Genomic DNA, 22,598 nt, shown 5'->3' with positions numbered 1-22,598 from the left:
TTTATGTTTGGCTGTTCACACTGCAGTCGACAAGATCAGATCTGATTTAGAACCACATATGAAAGGCTGCATTCAGACTGCAGTTAAAAGGCTACGTTCACACCGCAGGCCTTAATGCTCAGTCCTGATCTTTTCTCAGATCTGATTTTTTTGTTTGCCTGTTCAGACTGCAGTCAACTTCCAAAAGATCAGATACGTATCTGATTTAGAACCCGTACGAAAATGGCCTGAGTCTGATTGTTTAGCTCACGGGACTTGTATCTGATTTTTTTCTGAGAGTGTGAACAGCACAAGTCACATTCAATCTGACCTTTTTGCATCACATTCAGGCCACTTTGGCTCCAATCATTCTGTAGGCCTTAGGCTACGTTCACACTGCAGTTAAAAGTGACCTGAATCTGATGTTTTTGCTCACATGAGACTCGTATCTGATTTTTTTTTCTGACAGTGTGAACAGCGCAAGTCACATTGAATCTGACCTTTTTTTTTTAAATCAGAATCAGGCCACTTTCGAATGTGGTTCTAAATCAGATATGCATCTGATCTTTTGGAAGTTGACTGCAGTGTCAACAGGCAAACAAAAACATCTGATCTGAGAAAAGATCAGAATTGAGCATTAAGGCCTGCAGTGTGAACGTAGCCTAAGTGACCCGAATCTGATTCGAAAAGGTCAGATTCGATGTGACTTGCGCTGTTCACACTGCCAGAAAAAAATCAGATTCAGGTCACTTTTAACCGCAGTGTGAATGTAGCCTTAATGCTCAATTCTGATCTTTTTGAGATCTGATTTTTTTGTTTGGCTGTTCACACTGCAGTAGATCACATTAGTACTTATTCAGAACCACATGCAAAAGTGGCCAGAATCTGATTCAATGTTTCAATTCAATGTGACTTGAAAAAAGGGAGAAAAGGTTGACAAGATCAGATCAGATTTAGAAGTCTATGGTCACACTGCAGCTTATTTAGATTTTTTTGCTCACATGTGACTCGTATCTTATTTTTTTCTGACAGTGTAAACGGCACAAGTCGCATTGAATCTGACCTTTATCGAATCAGATCCAGGCCACTTTGGCTTGCACTGTTCACACAAAATCACAGATATGAGTCACATGGGACCAAAACAATCAGACTAAGGTCAGTTTTAACTGTAATGTGAATGTAGCCTTTGAGGCTTTATGTCAGATATGCATCAAAGATAGATTTAGGCATTACAATAAGAAATCCAACTCAAATCAGTAGTGATCCATTTTCAAAAACTACAGCGACAAAAATAGAAGTAGAAATGTCTTAACTGAACTAAATACATTGGTAATGTTTTGGCACAAAATTATTGCCAATTTGTGCAATTCAGGCAATGTTATCTCTCGTGATCCAGCTGAAATGATTATCAACATGAACAAATCACAGCTGCTTTCTCTCCATTTCTCTCACAACAGCTTTGGATTAAAAATGTGACTGAAGATCTGCATTTATTTTTCACTTTGCTTCTTTCTGATACTACAGCTTACCAGAATAATACAATTTTAGCATTTTATGGTTTATATTTGTAAATGTCCTCTCAATCAATCATCTAACAAACTTTTTTTGTCCTTAAATAAATCTTTCCTAGTCCTCTTTTAAGCTTGTGTTATTTTTCCTCACCATGCCATTTTCTCCACGTCTGCAGGCTGATGGAGAGCCAGGATCAGACTTCTTCTGTGGGGACAGGCCTGCGCTCCAGGTAGGCCTAAGTGGATTTAAAAGTTAAAAAATCCAATCTTCCTGATTTGCAGGTGTTATAGAGTCTTTCGTTACTTCCTGGTTCATGTTTCTGCTGGTAAAGCTCACTGAGATTTTCCTTTCTCAGGGTTGCAAACATGATGCCATTTGGGAGGAGCAGCGTTGCTCCTGCAGAGTCCGACCTCGACGAGACGACGAGGAGCAGAAACAGGTGAGATCTACACCTGAAACCACATGATCACGCCTCAGAGGAAAACATGACAGAATGACTGAGACACAGTGGTACAAAGGATGTCATGTGCAACTAGAAGTAAAACAACTTTCTGTAAATAAATAAATAATGACATTCAAAGGTAAGAATCACTTTGACCTTTGACCTCCAAAATCTAATAAGTGCATTCTCAAGTTTTGGTGAACATTTGGGAAAAGTGTGAGGAAAATCCTGAGCGGTTTTGAGATACAGTGCTTATACTTTACCTAACTTTTCTCTGAGTTGCCTGGAATGTTCATTTGTTGTCAGGGTGAAATGGTAGCCAGGAATATTGATTAACCAGTGAGCTAGACTACTAGCACCACTTGGCTGGACCTCTGTTGAATTCGGTCAGTCACTTTAAAGAGGGTGAATATTAATGCAGTCACTTATTTTACATTAATATTTGTATTTAATGACATAACTTTGTATGAATCTGTTTTCACTTTGAAATTACAGAGGTTATTTCTTATCTTTTTTTTTTTTTTTTTTTTTTGGGTCAAAAACGGCAAATTATATTGACCATGACTGATTTATAAAATCAAAACAGGGTAATTCATCCAAGGGGTTGACTACTTTTCAAAGGCATTGTTTCAGGCTCACAAGAATATCCTGCAAAATTAGGTATGAAAATGAATTGCTAAATATATTTCTACACAAAGATTGAATTGTTACCATGTGAAAAGTATCTGGATGTATGACAGCTTGAGGCTTCCGTAGTTTATAAGAGCTTTAGAAATCAAGCAATACATCCTATTTTTTTACTGAAAAATTGAGTAAATTAACTTTCACGGGTGTATCTTGGCTTTGGGCATCCATACATCATGGAATAAATCAGTCCAAATCTCAAGAAAAATACATGTTCACAGGCTAATTGAGTTAATAACATTTCAGGAAAACCACCAAAATTGACAAGAAAATTAAGTTACATAAAATACAAAAATGTATATCCATTTTGGGCTTCCGTACGCAAAATGAGATAAATAAGTCAAGATAAAAATGAAACAAATATCCTCATGTTAACAGGTAAAACTGCGTTAAATTAAACATGAACATAAAACTGCTTGTCCAATAATCAAGTCTAGGGCCTGGGTCATTCAGGCACATGGACATATTTTCAAGGTTTATTGGTGTTATCTTTATTTTAGATGCTTATATTTTCTTATTAGGTGTCTAATTTATAAATATATGTATTTAGTTATCGCCTGTTTCCTCTTTCAGAGATGTGCGGTGGTCCCAGGCAGCACAGAACATGAACAACAGCAACAACAATGATGGGTAAGCAAAAATTCTTATCTGTCCGTTAACACATCGCTAAAAAACATCATTTTGATTGACTTTAATAGGAGTTCTTGATTGATTTCATTTGTTCAAATGGATTTCTGATATTTTTTTGATCAGGAGTCGCCTGCTCCTTGTTCCCTCACTTAGAATACACAGGAGCATGACTGTGTGGTGTCACAGTGACACCTTCAGGCTGTCTGTAAAACAGCATGTATGACCAGATAAAACAACATGTATGACCAGATAAAACAGCATGTATGACCAGATAAAACAGCATGTATGACCAGCTAAAACAGCATGTATGACCAGATAAAACAGCATGTATGACCAGATAAAACAACATGTATGACCAGATAAAACAGCATGTATGACCAGATAAAACAACATGTATGACCAGATAAAACAGCATGTATGACCAGATAAAACAACATGTATGACCAGATAAAACAGCATGTATGACCAGATAAAACAACATGTATGACCAGATAAAACAGCATGTATGACCAGATAAAACAACATGTATGACCAGATAAAACAGCATGTATGACCAGCTAAAACAGCATGTATGATCAGATAAAACAGCATGTATGACCAGCTAAAACAACATGTATGACCAGCTAAAACAACATGTATGACCAGCTAAAACAACATGTATGACCAGATAAAAAACATGTATGACCAGCTAAAACAACATGTATGACCAGATAAAACAGCATGTATGACCAGATAAAACAGCATGTATGACCAGCTAAAACAGCATGTATGATCAGATAAAACAGCATGTATGACCAGCTAAAACAACATGTATGACCAGCTAAAACAACATGTATGACCAGCTAAAACAACATGTATGACCAGATAAAAAACATGTATGACCAGCTAAAACAACATGTATGACCAGCTAAAAAACATGTATGACCTGTTTCTTTGGATGTTTACAGAAAAAAAGATGAGAAGAAGGATGAGAAGAAGGATGAGAAAAAAGATGAGAAGAAAGACGATAAAAAAGACGACAAAAAAGATGCAAAGAAAGACGACAAAAAGGACGACAAAAAGGAAGAACCGTGAGTAAAACAGGCTGTTTTTTTCTAAAAGTAGACCAGTCCAAATAGAGATAAGGGTCAGGAAAAGTTAAAATGTCCACTTGCTGAAAAGTATGTTCCTGTTTATGCACTCGATTCTTTCCTGAACATATTTAACTTTAATCAGTTTATTTATCACCCACTAAAATCATTTATCAATCAGTGTTTATGCTCTTCACCTCAGTGATAAATCACAACCCCAATTCCAGGAAATTTCTCACCCCTAAAATGTGAAAGTATCATTAGCCAAAATAATATGGTAAATAAGTCAAGAAAACAACCCAAATTACTTTTAGTTACAAGAAAATGGATTTGAGAGAATATTTTTACAAGAGAATTGAAAAAAAATAAAACATCTAGTTGTATGTCTGTGTAGGGCCTCCATATACCATGAGATAAATCAGTATAAATCCCAAGAAAGAACCTAAATCTAGTCATGATCTCATTAAAGACCATAAAATTATCATGCTTGCTTAGGGCCTCCATATATCACAAGATAAATCAGTATAAATCCCAAGAACACTACGTTAAAAGTAGTCATAATCCCATTAAAGACCATAAAATGATCATGCTTTCTTTGGGCCTCAGTATATCACAAGATAAATCAGTAAAAATCACAAGGAAAAAAGACCTAAATGTAGTCATGATCCCTTTAAAGACAATTAAAAAGATCATGCTTTCTTTGGGCCTCAGTATAGCACAAGATAAATCCGTATAAATCACAAAAGAAAACTAAAATGTAGTCATGATCCCAGTATAAATGCCAAGAAAACTACCTTAATGTAGGTAGTCCCATAAAAGACAATGAAATTACCATGTTTGCTTAGGGCCTCTATAAAATGCGAGATAAATCAGTATAAATCCCCAAAAAAAGAACCCAAAAATAGTCATCATCCCATTAAAAATAATAAAATTATCATGTTCATTTAGGGCCTCCATATAATATGAGATAAATCAGTATAAATCCCCAAAAAAGAACCCAAAACTAGCCATCATCCCATTAAAAACAATAAAATTATCATGTTCATTTAGGGCCTCCATATAATATGAGATAAATCAGTATAAATCCCAAGAAGACTACCTTAAAAGTAGTTATTCTCCCATTAAAAACAATAAAATTGTCATGTTTTTTAGGGCCTCCATACATCATGAGGTAAATCAGTATAAATCCAAAGAAAACTACCTTAAAAGTAGTCACAATCCCATAAAAGACAATAAAATTACCATGTTTGCTTAGGGTCTCCATATAATACGAGATAAATCAGTAAAAATCCCCAAAAAAACAACCTAAAAATAGTCATCATCCCTTTAAATGCAATAACATTTTCATGTTTGCTTAAGGCCTCCATATATATCATAAGATTAATCAGTATAAAATCCCAAGAAAACTACCTAATAGTAGTCATAACCCCACTGAAGACAATAAAATCATCATGATTGCTTAGGGCTTCCGTATATCACAAGATATCTAATTTAGGCTTCCATACATTGTGAGACAATTCTGTCAAGATTCCAAGAAAACAGCCTTAATGTACTTTTAATCACAGGAAGCAGACTAAAGTTAAATATATGGGTGAGTATTTGCTTGGGCTGCTGTATGTCATTAGACAAATAAGGCTGCATCAAATTGGAGAATTTCTGGTTGTTTAATCACTAATGCATCATAATTTTATGAAAGATTTGAAAAAAATCTGCAGGTTTTGAAATTAATCAGTGCACCAAATGTCATGTTTTTAACATGAATTGCTACTTTTGTGTTGGCTGTTGAAGCACATACTGTTGTAAATGTACAACTCTTTCTAGCAGTTTTAGGCCTTCAAGCTTTTACAGCTGACTTTAGTGTCCTTCTCATTATTAGAAGTAACAATTGGGTTAAAGAATTTAAGTCCTAAATTATACGAAAAATAAAAAATGTCTTAAAACCAAGAAAATCAGTTTGAATTCTAAATAAACTAAATAATTTATTCCCATTGCTTCAGGAGTTCATATGCAGCAAATGCCAATAAAGCTCAGAATAAAGCATGGCGAGAGCCATTAACCACAAATGGAGAAAACTTTGAACAGCAGTGAACCTTCACTGGAGGGGCGAGCCAACCAAAATTCCTACAAGAGTGCATCGATGATAAAACTAGTCAGCGTCTGTAGGTTCAAATAAATCTAAGCTATAAACAAAACCTACAAAGCAACTCATGTTTACAAGTGCCAATCTTTCCAAGATGGTTAGAGAGGACTGCTCCTGTTGGATCCCATGTTTTACTCTGCCTAAAAAGAGACTTTTTAAATCGTAGAAAGTTGACAAGAAATTTGTCAGGGTGTATTAAAAGTAGCGATAAAGTCCTTTTTGAAGGACAATTATTACATGGTGGACATTTGCTAAAATCCTTTAATCCTGCTTTGATTGTGCTTTAATTTAACTGCTTATACAGTAAATAAATGTGCTGATAAAACAAACTTCTGTTCTCATTCAGAAAGGAGGTGTGGATCATTGACCCTGCTACAGACATGTACTACTACTGGCTGTGCACCATATCCGTCCCGGTCTTCTACAACATGATATTCCTCGTTGCCAGGTTTGTTTTCACACATCATTTTGACCCCGTTTAGACCTTGCATTTACACCCGTTGTGGGCATTCAGTGCATACCAGTGTAAAATCTACCTCTTTTTAGAGATCCGGATCATTTGGCTCCCAAACAGCTTTTCATTTGCTACCAGTTTGGCTTTTTAAATGTGGGTTAAATAACACGGAAGTAAGGAAACTGGCTCTCAAGCTGAAGCTAGCTCCTGTGGTTCAAAAAAAGGCGACTCGCTTGTGAACAACACATACTCACTGGCTTACCCCACAAGGTTTAAATTCTAGAGCTGCTTCCTCCATTCATGTTGATCCAAACGGGTGGTCTTCACTTCTTCTGTCTCATCTGAGATTCACGTGTCATCAGAATCACGTAGCTTATTGTTAACCAGCATGGATATTAATGCAAGGTATAAATGTGGACTTTGTTTTCTATTTTGTGGTCATTTCGGCGGTATCTAACTTGTTCCTCTATCCTACAGGGCTTGCTTCAATGAGCTCCAAACCATTAACACCATAACATGGGTTATTTTGGACTACATATCAGATTTCCTCTACCTTGTTGACACCTTTGTGAGAGCCAGGACAGGTGAGTGACAGAAACTTTCACGATGGTTTTGACTGAATGTGTTAGTAAAGGCTGACCACATTCTATTGTTTCGACAGGTTTCCTCGAGCAAGGGCTCCTTGTAAAAGACGAGAAGATCCTGAAAGAGAGATACATGAAGACACGTCAGTTTAAACTGGACATTCTGTCAATAGTTCCCACTGATATCATCTTCCTCCAAATTGGAATTGACAACCCAGAGTGGAGGTTCAACCGCCTCTTCAGGTCAGCTCGGCTCTTTGAGTTCTTTGACCGGACTGAAACACGAACCAACTTTCCTAACATTTTCCGAATCGGTAACCTTGTCCTGTACATTATCATCATCATCCATTGGAATGGCTGCCTCTACTTTGCCATCTCAAAAGTGCTCGGCTTCGGCTCAGACACCTGGACATACCCAAACATGAGCAATCCTGAGTATGCTCGCTTGGCAAGGCAGTATATCTACTGCTTTTACTGGTCCACTCTTACCCTGACCACGATTGGTGAAACGCCACCACCTGTCAGAGATATAGAGTACTTCTTTGTGGTCGCAGACTTTCTCACTGGAGTTCTGATCTTTGCTACAATTGTCGGTAATGTCGGTGCCATGATTTCCAACATGGGTGCTGCACGTGTCGAGTTCCAGGCTAAGATTGACTCCATTAAACAGTACATGCACTTTCGAAAGGTTTCCAAAGACCTGGAGGCGAGGGTGGTGAAGTGGTTTGACTACCTTTGGACGGAGGAGAAAACCTGCGATGAGAGGCTGGTCCTGAAGAATCTGCCAGACAAGCTGAAGGCTGAGATAGCCATCAACGTACATCTGGAGACCCTGAGTAAAGTGCGGATCTTTCAGGACTGTGAAGCAGGCTTGCTTGTTGAGTTGGTCCTAAAGCTTCAGCCTCAAGTTTTTAGCCCTGGTGACTACATCTGCAAGAAGGGCGACATTGGCAGAGAAATGTATATCATCAAAGAAGGAAAACTTGCGGTAGTTGCAGATGACGGTGTCACCCAGTTTGTGGTCCTCAGTGACGGGGCATACTTTGGAGAAATCAGCATCCTAGGAATCAAGGGTAGTAAAGCAGGAAACCGCAGAACAGCAAACATCCGAAGCGTGGGCTACTCTGATCTGTTCGCTCTTTCCAAGGATGATCTCATGGAGGCACTCATTGAGTACCCGGACGCCAAAACTCTCCTGGAGGAGAAGGGAAGGGCAATCCTGATGAAAGATAACCTTATTGATGAGTCACTGGTTGCAGCAGCTGATGCCAAAGATCTGGAGAATAAAGTCACCCAGATTGAAGCCAGTATAGACGTCATGAATGTTAAATTCCGAAAGATATCAGAGCAGTACGAGTCCTACCAACGAAAAATCAAGCAGAGACTGACGAACATGTCGAACCAGGTCCGAACCCTAAGATTTGACGATGACTTTTAAATAAAGCTTGGCACTTTTACAGCCATTTCTTCCCAGTCTAAGTGTGACTTCTTTAAGCACCAAAATGGCGATCAACTGGACAGTTGCCATTTCCTGAAAGTTAACGTTTTCATGCAGTTTGGTTTCTAAGCAACTTGGAAGAACTTAAATGTTAGAAGGGATGTCTGAAAAGGCAAGACACATTCATCTTGTTTTGCTGTTCTGTTAATTCCATGTTCACCCTCTCCAAAGATGATCTCATCTGGATTGACTATCCAGATGCCAAAAGACAACTCCAGGAGAAGGTAGAGGCAACCTCATAAATCTCTGTTTGCAGCAAACGATGCCAAAGACTTGGATGTTAAAGTCAACCACATTGAATCCAGTTTGGAGATCATGACAGCTAAATTAAGAAAGATGACGGACATAAAATCAGGTGGCAACTCACTAAGATGTCCATGTCTAAACCCCCAGATTTGACAATGACCTTTGAATAAAGCTTGGCACTTTTACGGTCAAGCTTAGGGACTATCCAGGATGTTTATTTCTGGTCACAGTGATACTTTTTTACCCACCAAATGGCACCAACTAGTTGGATCATTTCCATGCAGACAGTCTGGTTTTCCCAGCATTTTGGAGCAGTAACTTAAAACAGACTGAGGGACTTCCCGACACACCCATAGGATACAAAATACCACTTTTCAATCATGTTAGCAAAGTTCACCCTCTCCAAAGAGGATCTCACGTAGGCACTCATCGAGTATCCAGATGCTTAACACTCCAGGAGGAAAAGTGAAGGGCCATGTTGATTAAAGATCCCCTCATAAATGAGACGCTGGTTGCTGCAATTCACCATGAAGACTTGGAGGAAAAGGTCAACCAGATTAAAGCTAGTTTGGAGGTCATGATGACCAAACTTCAAAGGATTACAGACCAGTATGAGTTCCTCCAATGTTAACCAACTTACAAGTTCATTTAACCTGAACTTGTCCCTTTTACTGCCAAGTTCAGGGACACTTCCAACATAGGAAATTGATTCTTGGCCACAGCAGGACTCTTAACACACTAAATGGCATCCAGCCAGCTGGACAACTGCTTTCTACTGATGGTTAATAGTTTTAAGACAGATAGTTTGGTTTCTCAAACTTTGAAAGTACTGACCAATATTTGAAAACTGTTGGACAGAACAATAGGGTACAATAAAAAATGCGTTTTAACCTCAGAGATTCATGGGTTTAAACTGTTGTGTACTTTTTTCCATTGACTCCCTAGATGTTTTTGTGTGAAAATGTTTGTATCTTAACACTAAAGCAAATTATTTGCAAAAGAGGCTAAAGGGAGACATTTTTAAGATCAATAGCAACATTTCTGCCATATTTGCACCTTTGAATGATCCCATATCTAGGAATATTTTTGTAATAAGCTGCTTAAACTTTGCCTAGAACTTTTATAAAATAGTCTCCTCAAAATTAACAAGTTTGATGTTTAATTTGCAAATAAAAGAATTAAACTTGTGATATTTCTGTGGTATATTAAGAATGATTGCATAAAGAACATTTTTCTAGGGTTGCCTTTTTTATTCAGAGAGCATTTGGACCAAAACCCTAGCCTGGCCTCAGACTTCAAGTCTTGCATTGCTTTGGTACAAAGCCGTCTTGCAAAGTTCGTATGTTTTCATGTGATGTTTTGTTCTTATCATGGTTCTCTTTAAAGCATAGGAAAGACCTGACTTCCTTTATGAAAGGCAAGGGTATAGGTTACCATTTAACACCAAAGAACTCAGCTGAAGTTGGGTTGTCTTTGCACTGCTTGCAATCGTGGTGTTTTTTAAGGGAAAGATGAGGGGGCTTCTTTTTCTACTTTCACCTACAGTCTTAGAAACGTACAGGGGTAGATGACTAAAATCTTGGCGTGTCTGTGGCCAAAGCTACATTATGTGCATTCTGACCAAAAGTTCCAGGAGCTTGTAATTCCTGTAACTTCTCTACGAGTAACTGCATGGTTCCTGTGGCCTATTGTCCTGTGCAAATCAGGTCAGTGACTTATGGAGCAAGAATAGCCATTTAAGTAGGTAGCAGAAAGAAGAAGACGAAGACCATACAATGAGGGGGATGCAATGTGAGAAACAGACAGGCAGTAAATTGATGCTACAGTTAGCCTGTTTGCATGGAGGATATTCAACTTGAGCTGTTTTTGTGGTTATTTATTGCAATGCAAATGGGTACTTTACATTAACAGGAAGGAGGCAAGCACTAGCTGCAAGACAGATTAAAAAAGTAAAAAAAAAAAAAAAAAAAAAAAAAAAAAAACAGTGATATTGCAGCTGCAGGCGTCTAAAAAACATGGCTAGTGAAAGACCACACTGCGAGTACTTGGCCAATCAGAAACATTCAGCCCTGTAGGCCCTGTCTACAAAGTTCCTGGATCTATGGAAAGTACTTCTTTCCAAAAGAGTAGATCAACTACCATAGGACTACATTTAGACCATGGTTCCTGCAACTCAGAGTTCTTCAAAAGGTTCCTAATTCCCGGGGAAATCTCCTGCTGTATGAAAACATCTATTAGATAACCAAAAAATGTTTATCTTCTTGTCAGGAAACTGAAGACCCCAAAGACCAAAATCAAGATTATCAGGCGACACACGTTGGAAAAAAGCAGTCATCTTTATTTAGCATGTTTTCACAACACTGAGTACTTTAGCCTTTCATCAGTTTGTATCTTTTTAGAATGTAACCGCAGAGTCAAACAAATTGATGAAAACTGCTTCCCTTTCCAAAATCAGGTTGTTTACTGTTTACCTTCGCTGGGCCTCAGAGCCCGTTCACATGTCCAGGTGAGCAGCAGCATCTTCAGCATTACAAAACAGAGGTACAGAGAAACAGCTGAAACCAGACCTAGGTTCAATGACAGTTGTAAGTCATCCCTTCTGACTTTTGTTTTAACCTACACCGAGTTCCAACAGTCCTTGGGTAGTCCAAATTTCCAGGCACTCTTTTCACTGTCCACAAAGACTCCAATGGAGGCTAAAACAAGCAGCAAAATGTGCTCTCCAACATTATTTTGCCCAGGTCTGGCAGAACCATGAAGATGAGAAAGAGTAAATAATCAAACTGAAAAAAAAAAAATGGCTCAGGGTTGTTGAGTAACCGTGGTCTGAGCACCGTGGTGATTTAGTGGCATTTTGTGGGCACCAAAGGCCAAGCAGATAGTCGTCTTTCTATGTACCACCAACTGAAACTCCCCTAAGAAGACATAGTCTGGGTCTGACGGTCCTAGGTAAGCAAGTATGTTATTCCAATAATCTGGATCTTGAAAAACCTTGAACTAGTTTCCTGAAGCTTAATACCACATCTCTGATTTGATTCTGCAGCATGTAAAATGCTACACTTAACCAAAGGTGGTAAAGGGAATGGGCATGGTCTCAAGGTCTGAAAATGCAAACAGAAGCAGAAGGACCAGAGTTCTATTCAAAAACAAATTCAAAGCTTCAAGGCCAGTGGGTGACTTTACGGATGCTATGTTCACTTCTTATTTACAACCCATGGAAGGTATTATCTCAGTTTAAAGATGGTCTCTGGAGTCAGATCCTAGTCCAAACCTAGTGGTCTGATCTGGTCGTTCCGAACGGTTTTCCATTTCTCATGCCGATTCCTTTGGTCCTTGACTTTAAACATCAAAGATTTTCCCAAATTCAATGGTAAAGACTTAACTTGATGCAGAGATGTGTGACCAATTTGATTTCCAAAATTCAAGTCCCATATATCTGATATCATCTGAATTAGCCCAATAACAGATCAGGATTGTAAGATGTGGTAGAAAGCCCCAAAATACCTATTTCACGACTATGAAGACACAATTGTCCATTTGATAAGAAAACAGTGAATTAGATATGTTGTCCTTGGAATCTCCTAATTACCTAAACCACTTATTCAAGGTAAAACTCAAGGTTAGTAGGCTAGCAAGTGTTAGCTTCCATTCATTTCCAGATTGGAAACTCTTTGAGCAGACCATTGAAACATGCTTGAACTGTGTAAACCAGCATTTATACATTCCTTCAAGGTTTTGGTTCTGGAAGGTTCTGGAAGCTTGCTGAACCAAAAGCTGAACCAAAGCATCCTAAAATATGGGGGTCTGTAGCTAAGCTTTGTTTTGGGGCGATGACCCCTTGTTTTAGCAAAAACAAAGACAGTATTAGCCTTTGTCAGCAGTTAAATGTCCGTGTATTAAGGAAGTGATGTTGGCATACAATCCTGAAACTGCACTTGGATTCAAAGCAATGCTGAGGGCATGTTTTTGGTTTACAAAACAGTCAAGTTTCAATAGTTTGTTTGTTTTTTTTTTACTTCTATCTTGTGCAAAAATATCCAAAAGCCAATGGATTTTAAGGGTGGTCCAGATTACAGTGGCTTAAAACAGCGAATCATCAGCATAAAAAGGAAGGCAATGAGCTTCAAAAATGAGCATTTCATGCTTGTCGGTTTCATCCCGAATTATTTGAATAAGTGGTTTAAATAACAGGGAAAACTGCAGCTTGGTTTAGGACCATTCAGGATGTTTGATGATTTCTGCTGCTTGCCCTAATGTGCTCTGTTGACTGTGTAAAAGTAGGAAAATCATGGCCAAAACTTGAAAGAAAGACCCAGGTTGTTTAAAAAAAAAAAATCTGTTAAACTAGTGAATTAATTCTGTGTGCAAGAACTTCATGCGGATTTCACACCTGTCCTTTACAAGTACAGTCGATTCTACTGAACAGAAGCAATCAAAAATAGAAAACATCTGCCATTTCTGTGGTGACGTTAAGATTCAAAACCTATGCTTTTGAACAGAAAAAGTGCTATTTATCACCCAAGTTAGACTTTTCTGTAGACAGTGGTTACACCCGTTGAATTTTCTTGAATGTGATCGATTGAAATACAAGTCTGATCACAGTGAAGTGCCATCTCCCAAAGAATATTGATTAATTATGAGTATGCAGGTCCAGGACATGATTATCTTTCCTTAGAATTGAAGTAGAGGGACACAGACCTGTTCCTTTTCACATATATTAATAGCATATTAAGTTATTTTTAACGCAAGGCCTACAGTTAAAAATTTCAGGGTCTGAATGCCTAAAAGGTTTGACCAACATTGCTTAAGAAGGTTACATCAACCTGCAGCTCTGAAACAGGCTATGCAAATGCTTCACATATACATTTTGTCACCAACAGGCTCAAGTTAAGTGTCTGACAGCACATCAGAAAGTTCCCAGGATATTTCTTAGGATAAGCATGGTCTTTTTGCCGTTACATCCCCCTTTTCCAACAAGCACACTCCACTGATAAAGTGCTACTGTACACTGACAGTAAAGAAAGAAGTAGATCATAAACTCCCATGAGTTGCAAGCCAAAACTGATATTGTCAAAGGAGTCTGTTGCCAAAACCAGTCTATCTTTGCCCATTTGTTGGTGTAAAAGAGGGACCTGAATATGACAAGAATCATCTGGGAACAACATTAATTTTAAACTGTAAAACATGGGAGTTGCTGGTGCAACTCTACCTCAACCAGCTGAAAAAAATGAGATAGCATTCAATAGCCATATTTTTGCACAAATATCCACCTGACATCCAGGGCCGGGTCATGGTGACAAACAAGCAAGTAAACTCTGACATCCTTCTTTCCAGCAACGTTTTCAAGCTGGGGATTTCCAATGTGTTTCCAGGCCAAATGGGATATATAATCCCTCCAGCGAGTTCTGGGTCTCCACAGGGGGGCAACTAGAGGGCATCCAGATCAGATACCTGAATTACCTTAACTGGCTCCTTTTAATGCAAAGGAGCAGTTGTTCGACTCTGAGCTCTAAGGCTGAGCCCAGACAGTCTCCAGAGAAGCCTCATTTCATCTGATTGTATCCACAATCTCAGTCTTTTGGTCACTACCCAAAGCTTATGACCGTTGACAATTGTTGGTACTCCTGCAACTCTGAAGCGTTGCATATTGGCTCGGCCCCCACTTCACCCCAACGGTCCGTTACAGCGCCTAAACCAATTCCTGTCGATCTCTGATCCATCCTACCCTCAGTTGTGAACAAGACTGAGAACTCCTCAACTTGAGGCAAAAACTTACTCCCTGCCAAAAAGGACTGTTTTCTGGCAGACCAACCATGACCTTTGAGATGCTGTCATCCCAAACCCCTTTGCACTCAACTGCAAACTGCCCCAGTGCCTGCCGGAGATCCCAAGTTTAGGAAGACACAAATATGCCAAAAAAATTTTCCTTTATATATGAAGACAGCTGAGGACCAGCAACATCTTTTCCTTGACAAATAAAATTACTTTTTTTATCAGTGGAGTCTTGAAGGGTTCAGTGTAACAACTGTTTGTTGATCACTGAAGGGATCCTATCTGTTACGCCGTCAGACAATTAGGAAAATAACCTGAGCCCATTGATCAGTATGTTTACATGCAGTTGGAAAAAAATCAAATTTTGTACAAGTGCGACTAAAACTAGACTTTCAAAATACTGTAGACGTAAGCATGTTGGTCCATCTCAAATCACACTAAATCCCATTCCCTAAAAACGGACCAAGACACCTGGATAATGTGGTTGATTTACTCTGCATTTTTACAGATCAATCAGACCCAAACTGGACAAATCCTTCTGGGCTGTAACCAGGATGTCAAACATTGTAAATGTCTAAAGAAATCACATTGTTGTCTGCCTTCAGGAAGGACTATGTGCATCGTAGTTGTACCAAAAGTAAATTGTAAAGCAAACATAAAATGTACAGATCTGTAAACTTATTTTCGATGTTTGCCACACAACTGGTTAGCTGCTTGCTAACTACTTAGCATGTTCAACCAGAGGTAACTCTAATAGTAGTATGCTGAAAAGAGCTAGCTCCTATAGCCCAGGTGGCCAAACTTCTGTTAACCACCTGTGTGCAAGGAAAAGGAAGGAGTCCAGTTGATAAACCTAATCAACCATAGTTTAACCTAACTGTGCATGTAAACGTACTGAGTGAAAAGCAGCTTCAAGCAGATGTACTTGAAGTTAAGGTTTGCAGCTCCTTCTTAGGCATTTAGACCCTAAAATATGTAAAATATTGCCCTCATCTAAAAAATACCCAAAAATGATGGGTGTAACAACAGTCAGGTCACAAATTTTTGTCAGTTAAAATGAAATTAAGTCCGTGGAAACTTTCTTTCTACCTTCTTGATGCTTACATCAAAGACTGGAGACAACACAAAGTGCTAACTGGGGATTTCACCGATCGACTGACTAATCGTTGGCACAAGAAGAGCTCTACGTCTGAATCTGAGAACATCAGCAGTGACTGGTCTACGAGTGTACATCCTCCGAAAACGTGCACAACACGGCATCGCAGTTCCAACTGCACTGATTATATAAATACCGTTTTTTATTTTATAGAATCGTCAACACAGGAAGACATGGAAATAAAAGGTTTCAAACAATCATGGCAACCTGCGGCCAAAAAACAAACATTCTGAAAATGTCTAAGTGCACTTACACAGCTCTGACAAGATTTGAGTCTAACCTGTGGTGTATGTGTGTCCCCTCCCAAAAGGAAAAAAGGCCTGACAGTTTCATAAATGCTATCTGATAAAGAACCAAATGACAGTTATTTCTGGATGCTAGAAATGACTCAGAGGGAACATTAAGCGATGTCTGAGAGTGGAATGAGCTCTTTCTTCAGTAGGGAATAAACCGACTGCTCTAAGACTAGGTTTTTTTCTGTGAATAGTCTATGAACAAGCGAGTGACGCCAAGATTGGAAAGTGGCATCTGGTAAGAAGCAGCGACATTTGCCATAATTCAGCGGCATATGCCACCACGTTAGTAGCTTATGCCGTGGCTGAATGTACCACACGTCTGTCACATCAGCAATATTTTCCACCACTATGATACAAATGTTAATACCAGTGGCCCTGCTTTGTAGCGTACACATTATACTGCTGTAAATTTACATTTGGTCTTTATTGAAAACACATGTTCAACACGTGTTTCTACACATACACTCAAGTTGTCCAGTTTACCCACCTATTGAAACTGTGATTATTTGTGATTGTATGATGATGGTTCAAAGTAATTTTATTATAATATTGTTGTCGATAATACCAGTAAGCTCAAAGTAAAGCTTTTACAAGCAAACAAGGTTAGCCTATCCACTGCAATCAAGAATGGGAGAGCGTAGCTCTCCCATTCTTGACATCCACTGGTATACTGTACACTTTGCAAGGAAAGGATTTTTACCACAGGTTAATGTATGGCGTCAAGGTGATCAATATCACTAATGACTTGGTCCTGCAGACCTAAACAGAGAAAAGGAGACTAGAGTCTAGTGCTGAGCTAAAAGGCTAGCTGAGCCTCTTTAACCACTTTTTCCCCTTTTTTGTCATAAACATGCTTTAAAAGGAAATGCTTATGATAAGCAGCCGAGTAGTGATGTGTTGTTCATGAACTTGTCGTCTCCCTTTGAGTGCAAGTTTCCTTTCTTCCCTTTTTGGCGTTATTTAATCCACATTTAAAAACCTGGACTGGGATCTAATGAAGATCCATTTGGGAGCCAAAAGACTAGTTCTTACTACTGAGCTGAGCCAATGATCCAGATCTCTATAGAGGCATGGATTTCCCATCATAACAACCACAAGAGGAGAGTTAACCAACCCGGACTGCTTGGTGGAGACGGATCACATGTGAACATTGTCTGACTCAGCCAATCCATGTCTCACAGGAGCTTTTAAACTATATGCCTTCAGGCACGAAGATGGCCTCGCGGTCTAAGGCGCGACCCATGTACGCGGGCGGCTCAGGTTCGTATCCGGCCTGTGGCCCTTCGCCGCATGTCTCTCCCCACTCTGGTCCCGTTTCCGACTCGTTCCACTGTCCTCCTCTGTCGAATAAAGGCACAAAAAGCCTAAAAATAAATCTTAAAAAAAAAATATATATATATTTGCCTTACTCTGGGACTCTTCAGGACTTGAAAGTAGCCCAAGATTTTTTTTCCCTGAATCTTAACAGCTGTAATCAGCACAAACATTAGCATTTTGATAGGGCTTCTCTATGCAGAAACCACATTCTTCTTCATTTTAACATGACATCATCTGCAAACACCCTATTTTAGGTCAATACATGCAGCCCAGAGTCTATGCCTGCAAAAAAAAATGGGCACTGGTAGCAACAGATTAGCTATTCAAAGTGTTTCAACGAGCCAGACACTTCTATGATTTAAAGGTGGATTGCACTCTTGCTGTTATTAATTATTCTGGCTGGTTACGATGGCTAGGCTAGCTTCTTTCTTCCTTCATATAAGCTCTGAAATGAACATACCGGTATCACTGACAGTTTAATGCTTTTGAAATAAGATTTTTTTAAGGGCCACTTCAGGCTCTTCTGCCTCCATTTGTAAAGGACCGGTTGCTGCACATGACCCAAACATCAGGCCATCTACACCCCATGAAATTACTGTTAGCTTTAGTCTTACAGATACCAAACCAACATACTTCCACTACAGGTGAAAACCAGACAACAGGGCCTCTTACGTTTCTTTAGTATCATCACTGAGCTGCACCTTCATTGTCAGCAAAGACAAAAATCTATCACTTTCAGGAATAAAATTCATGTGTTGTAAGGCAAGACCACTGGTATTACTGGTGCAAGTTTGCACTGGTGGGAGAGAAGAGTGGTGCTTGGTGCTGCCCCCTTGTGGCTATTTCACGAGCTGCTGAAATAACTCACGCTAGATTCCACTTTCCAATCCAAGCGCTGCTGCGTTCAGGGCTACTGTTACACATTTTTGTTCCATAAACGGGATAATATTGACTTCTTCAATTTGTCCAAAATTTACATTTAATATTAACCCTTCCCCTTTCCCTGAAGCAGGGAAGCTATCACAACAGGCAGGCATGAAAAAAACCCATTTAACCTTAAAATAAATAATAAGGAAAATGATCCTCTCTATACATAGAAAAAAAACACAGGGAGGCTGCGGCACATTCACATAAAGTGGATGCGAGGGTTTGATCTCTGTGCTTACACTGACTGATGCGGGATGATGCAGGCACAGTAGAAGAACTACTCGAGCGCTCTATTGGAAACTTCTCTCCTCTTTCCTCCTCTTTATTGACTTTTTCCTGGAAACAAACTCGGCTTTTTCACCTGTTAGATTGTGTCTGATAAAGGAGGGGCAGGGCGGGGGGGTTTCTGAGAAGAAGGAGTCTGTTTGCTGTGTGTTCGGAGCGAGGGGGGGTGGGGGCTCAGAGCATGCCAAACCCTTTGGCATAGGTGATGGCTTTCAGCAGTCTCTCCCTCAGCTTCTCTTTGCTGCTGTACTCGGGCAGCAGCAGCACGTTAAAGCAGGTGTGAGACGTTGGTAACCTGCAGAGATGAGACACACAGCGTCAGTTTTAGCCTGATTTTCTGCACACAAACCTGCATCAGAAAGAAAGCTTTTTAAAACATGAATGGACCAACACAACAAAGTGTGAGGTGAATCTGAAGCATAAAAACACTTTTTTGGTTAAAAACACCAAGTGTCTTCTTAACTATAATTGACCCGCTACTGCAATTAGTCCGTCTAATCTAGCCGATTTCTCCAAAAGAAAATCCTGATATGACTAAAAAAAAAAAGACCACATTATTCTCAAGGGCAAAAAATTAAAATAGCTATAAATCAAACCTTTCCTTTGGAGTTTAACCTTCTGAAACCTGAGCCTTTAGTTGGAGTGCATTTTTATTTCTCCCACTTATTTGGGATAAGTTGAAATATCAGTCTTGTTGTTGAACAGGAATTTCTTGTAAATTTTCCTTTCCAAAACCCCAAAATTCCATAAATAAAAAAAAATGTCTTTGAAAATTCTTCAACATATTTTTAAAGTATCTCATGAAAAGTACCCAAATATTTCTTTAGATAGTCCTCAAATCTTTCAGTGAAAATTCCTCACAAAGCCTGAAAATTCCAATAAAAAAATTCCACAAAAAAATCCATGCAAATTCCAGAAAAAATTCAAGCAAAATCCCCAAATATTAAAGTAAATTCCCCCATAGATTTCTAGTCAAATTTCAAAAACATTCTCTAAAATTCCATAAGAATGATGGAAACAACCCAAACCCCCTTAAGTTTTCTAAGAAAACTTCTGATCATTGCAAAGGATATTACCGAACCCCAAATTCGTAATCAGATTCCCCCAAAATTTGGTAAGAATTTCCCCATATTCCCATGAAAATGCATTAAAAAAATTAAATTAAAAACCATTAAACCCTCCAAAATACACAAACGTATCCTCTTAATTTCCATAAAAATACTTTGATTACTTCCAATCAAATTCCCTAAAATATCCCCACAGCAAAGTATCCCAGCATTTTAAGCAAACACCTTTGACTTGAAAGGACATTTTGGACATTTTTACATCAATTTTTATACCAAAAATGACAGCTGCACTGTAGGAAAGCTAAAATATAATGTCCTCATATGTGGATGCAGGGTCTTAGAAGGTTAAAGAGTAATTGAACCCTTAGACCGCCTCTTTTTCAGATATTAATCTATGTATCTGTGTAGTTTGTATACTGTTGATCCGTTAGGGTCACGGGACACTGAAAGGGGGTCTCAAGATGCCTTAAAAAATAAGAATATATTTAAATTACACTATTGCCACTTCATACCAATTTAGCTCAATTTTCAACACAGTTTTGCCACTTAAACCCCTTTTTTGTCATTTTCCTCTGCCTGTTTTTGCCGCTTTCCACCTGCTGTTGCCTCTGTTGACCCAATATTGCCACTATTTGCCACTTTTGATGCCTATTTTTGCTCATTTTAACTACATTTCAAAATTTGATATGCACATTTTTGCCAGTTCAACCTATTTCTACCTATTTTTCTGCCCTTTTCTGCCAATTTATATCAATTTTTTATCCCATTTCACCAAATTTCCGCCCATTTTAAAGCCATTGCAGCCACTTGCTAATCCCCGTTTACCACTATTTATGTCTATTTTGCCACTTTAACCAACTTTTGTTAATTTTTTGGCACTTTTTCCTCATTTTTGCCACTTCTAACCCATTTCTGCTACTTTTAAAATCCAGTTTCACCACATTTTCAACCAATTTTTGCCATTATTGACCCATTTGAGCTATTTTTAACCTATTTTTATTCTGTTTTTAACAAAAGGGATTTACATTTTTAAGAAGGCTATTTACTACACAAATGAATAAAAAAGGATATTTGTTTCTTTGATAAGAATGGTTATCATTCAGGTTAAATAAAAAATATGGATTCACAGCTTAACTTTCCAACGGACCATGATTATTCTGACCTCCATGGTCCCCCAGTTTGGTTGGGCCTCAGAAGGCTTTCCAATTTATCCCTTCTTATGGGAAGCCTTGTTTGCACACAACTATTCTTGAATGTGCATGCAAGGCTTCCCATAAGGGGGGATAAATGGGAAAGGCTGTGTTAAACCACCTTCAGGTACAGTGTGGGTCCCCTTTATTTTGGGGTCATGGGCTGAAAAGGTTGAGAACCCCTGCATTAAGGGATAAAACAGTGTATTGTGACTGCCCTCTACAGGGTGAAACCATCTACTGTAACTGATTTTTAATGTCTCCTGGCTCTGTGATGTGGAGCCCAACAGTAACTGTTGAAATTAGCAGTTTACCACTCAGAAAGGTTCCTGTGTGACTCTAAGATTGTGGGTAATTTAGTGCTGCTTACTATGATCATGAATAACCCATGTCTTTCCTAAAGCAAGCTTTCATAAAATACTTGCTTGTGTTTTTTACATCAGGGGTTCCCAGCCTTGTTCTTTGGGGCCCCACTGACTCCTATCTAAGGAAAGCTTACCCCCCCCCCAGGGCCCACTTAAAAATTAAACACCCCAACATGATATGCCTACATACACTTTCTCTTGACAAACGATTTATGTGGAAAGCAGAACCTCCTATGAGGCAGCAAAATAAATAACAGCTTATATTATAAATAAATAGCTCATCATGTGTGTAGGAGGCTCACCTGTCTGTGTCCGGGCCGTTCTTGGCAATGATCATCTTCAGCTTGCCCAGCCCCCCCACGGGTGCTCTGTCAGTGCCAGTGGTGAACTGCAGGAAGAGGCGCTTTTGCTCCTCCCCAAACGAGTGCAACGTCTCCCAAAACTCCCTAAAACACGTGCAAAAATCAACAAAAACATGCATAATACAGAAGATACGTCCAACCTACTAACAGCTGACACCTCTCCAAATGAATCCATCTGTATCAGTTATTCTGCAGTGAAAGCATGGCGCTCTGTCTTACTTGATAATTCGAGAATCTCTGTTGTAACCTCCGTCGTATTCTGTCGTTTCTTCAAGTGCTAAAAAGTCCAGTTTCTGCAGTATCACAATACATAACAATTAAACACTGAAGCATGTTTTAATGACTTCTAAACATGTTAAAATTTTCAGCTAGCAGATCTCACCCTGCTTCCACAGATAAGGAGCTCAATCTCCTCCGGTCTGAACAGATATTTCAGCGGCGACTCGTTAGTGACCATGTGAAAACCTCTCCTGAAGGCTTTGAACTGTTTCTCCACACTTTTGTTCAGCATGTATTCAGCATACTGAGCCACAAACTCCTGCAAACACAGCACAAGAATTCACAATTAAGTCCTATTTATTCTTTAGCAAAACTGAATAGCAGGAATAACACCACTGCAGAA

The 22,598-nt window shown here is 39.0% G+C and overlaps 2 protein-coding genes across 2 annotated transcripts in view; one reads left to right on the top strand and one right to left on the bottom strand.

Annotated features, from left to right (window-relative positions):
• The first annotated feature begins 1,856 nt into the window (after nt 1-1,856).
• LOC121506524 (cyclic nucleotide-gated channel cone photoreceptor subunit alpha-like) lies at nt 1,857-10,754 on the top strand. Its single transcript, XM_041782366.1, is given in 7 exon segments — nt 1,857-1,930; nt 3,191-3,271; nt 4,195-4,317; nt 6,804-6,905; nt 7,389-7,495; nt 7,573-8,914; nt 10,682-10,754. Coding segments are annotated over 7 exon segments (1,902 nt in total).
• Nucleotides 10,755-11,556: 802 nt separating this feature from the next.
• Nucleotides 11,557-22,598, bottom strand: part of LOC121505994 (ubiquitin-protein ligase E3A) — a 32,831-nt gene continuing 21,789 nt past the window's right edge. Inside the window, exons 8-11 of the mRNA XM_041781457.1 lie at nt 22,359-22,514; nt 22,196-22,269; nt 21,917-22,060; nt 11,557-19,287 (exon numbers count right to left, since the gene is read on the bottom strand). Coding sequence (XP_041637391.1) covers nt 19,167-19,287; nt 21,917-22,060; nt 22,196-22,269; nt 22,359-22,514 — 495 coding nt within the window. The 3' untranslated portion in view covers nt 11,557-19,166. The remainder of the gene's footprint in view (nt 19,288-21,916; nt 22,061-22,195; nt 22,270-22,358; nt 22,515-22,598) is intronic.

The sequence above is a fragment of the Cheilinus undulatus genome, linkage group 24 (genome assembly GCF_018320785.1).
Source record: "Cheilinus undulatus linkage group 24, ASM1832078v1, whole genome shotgun sequence".
Lineage (NCBI taxonomy): Eukaryota > Metazoa > Chordata > Actinopteri > Labriformes > Labridae > Cheilinus > Cheilinus undulatus.
This window is presented reverse-complemented; position numbering and strand designations above follow the sequence as displayed.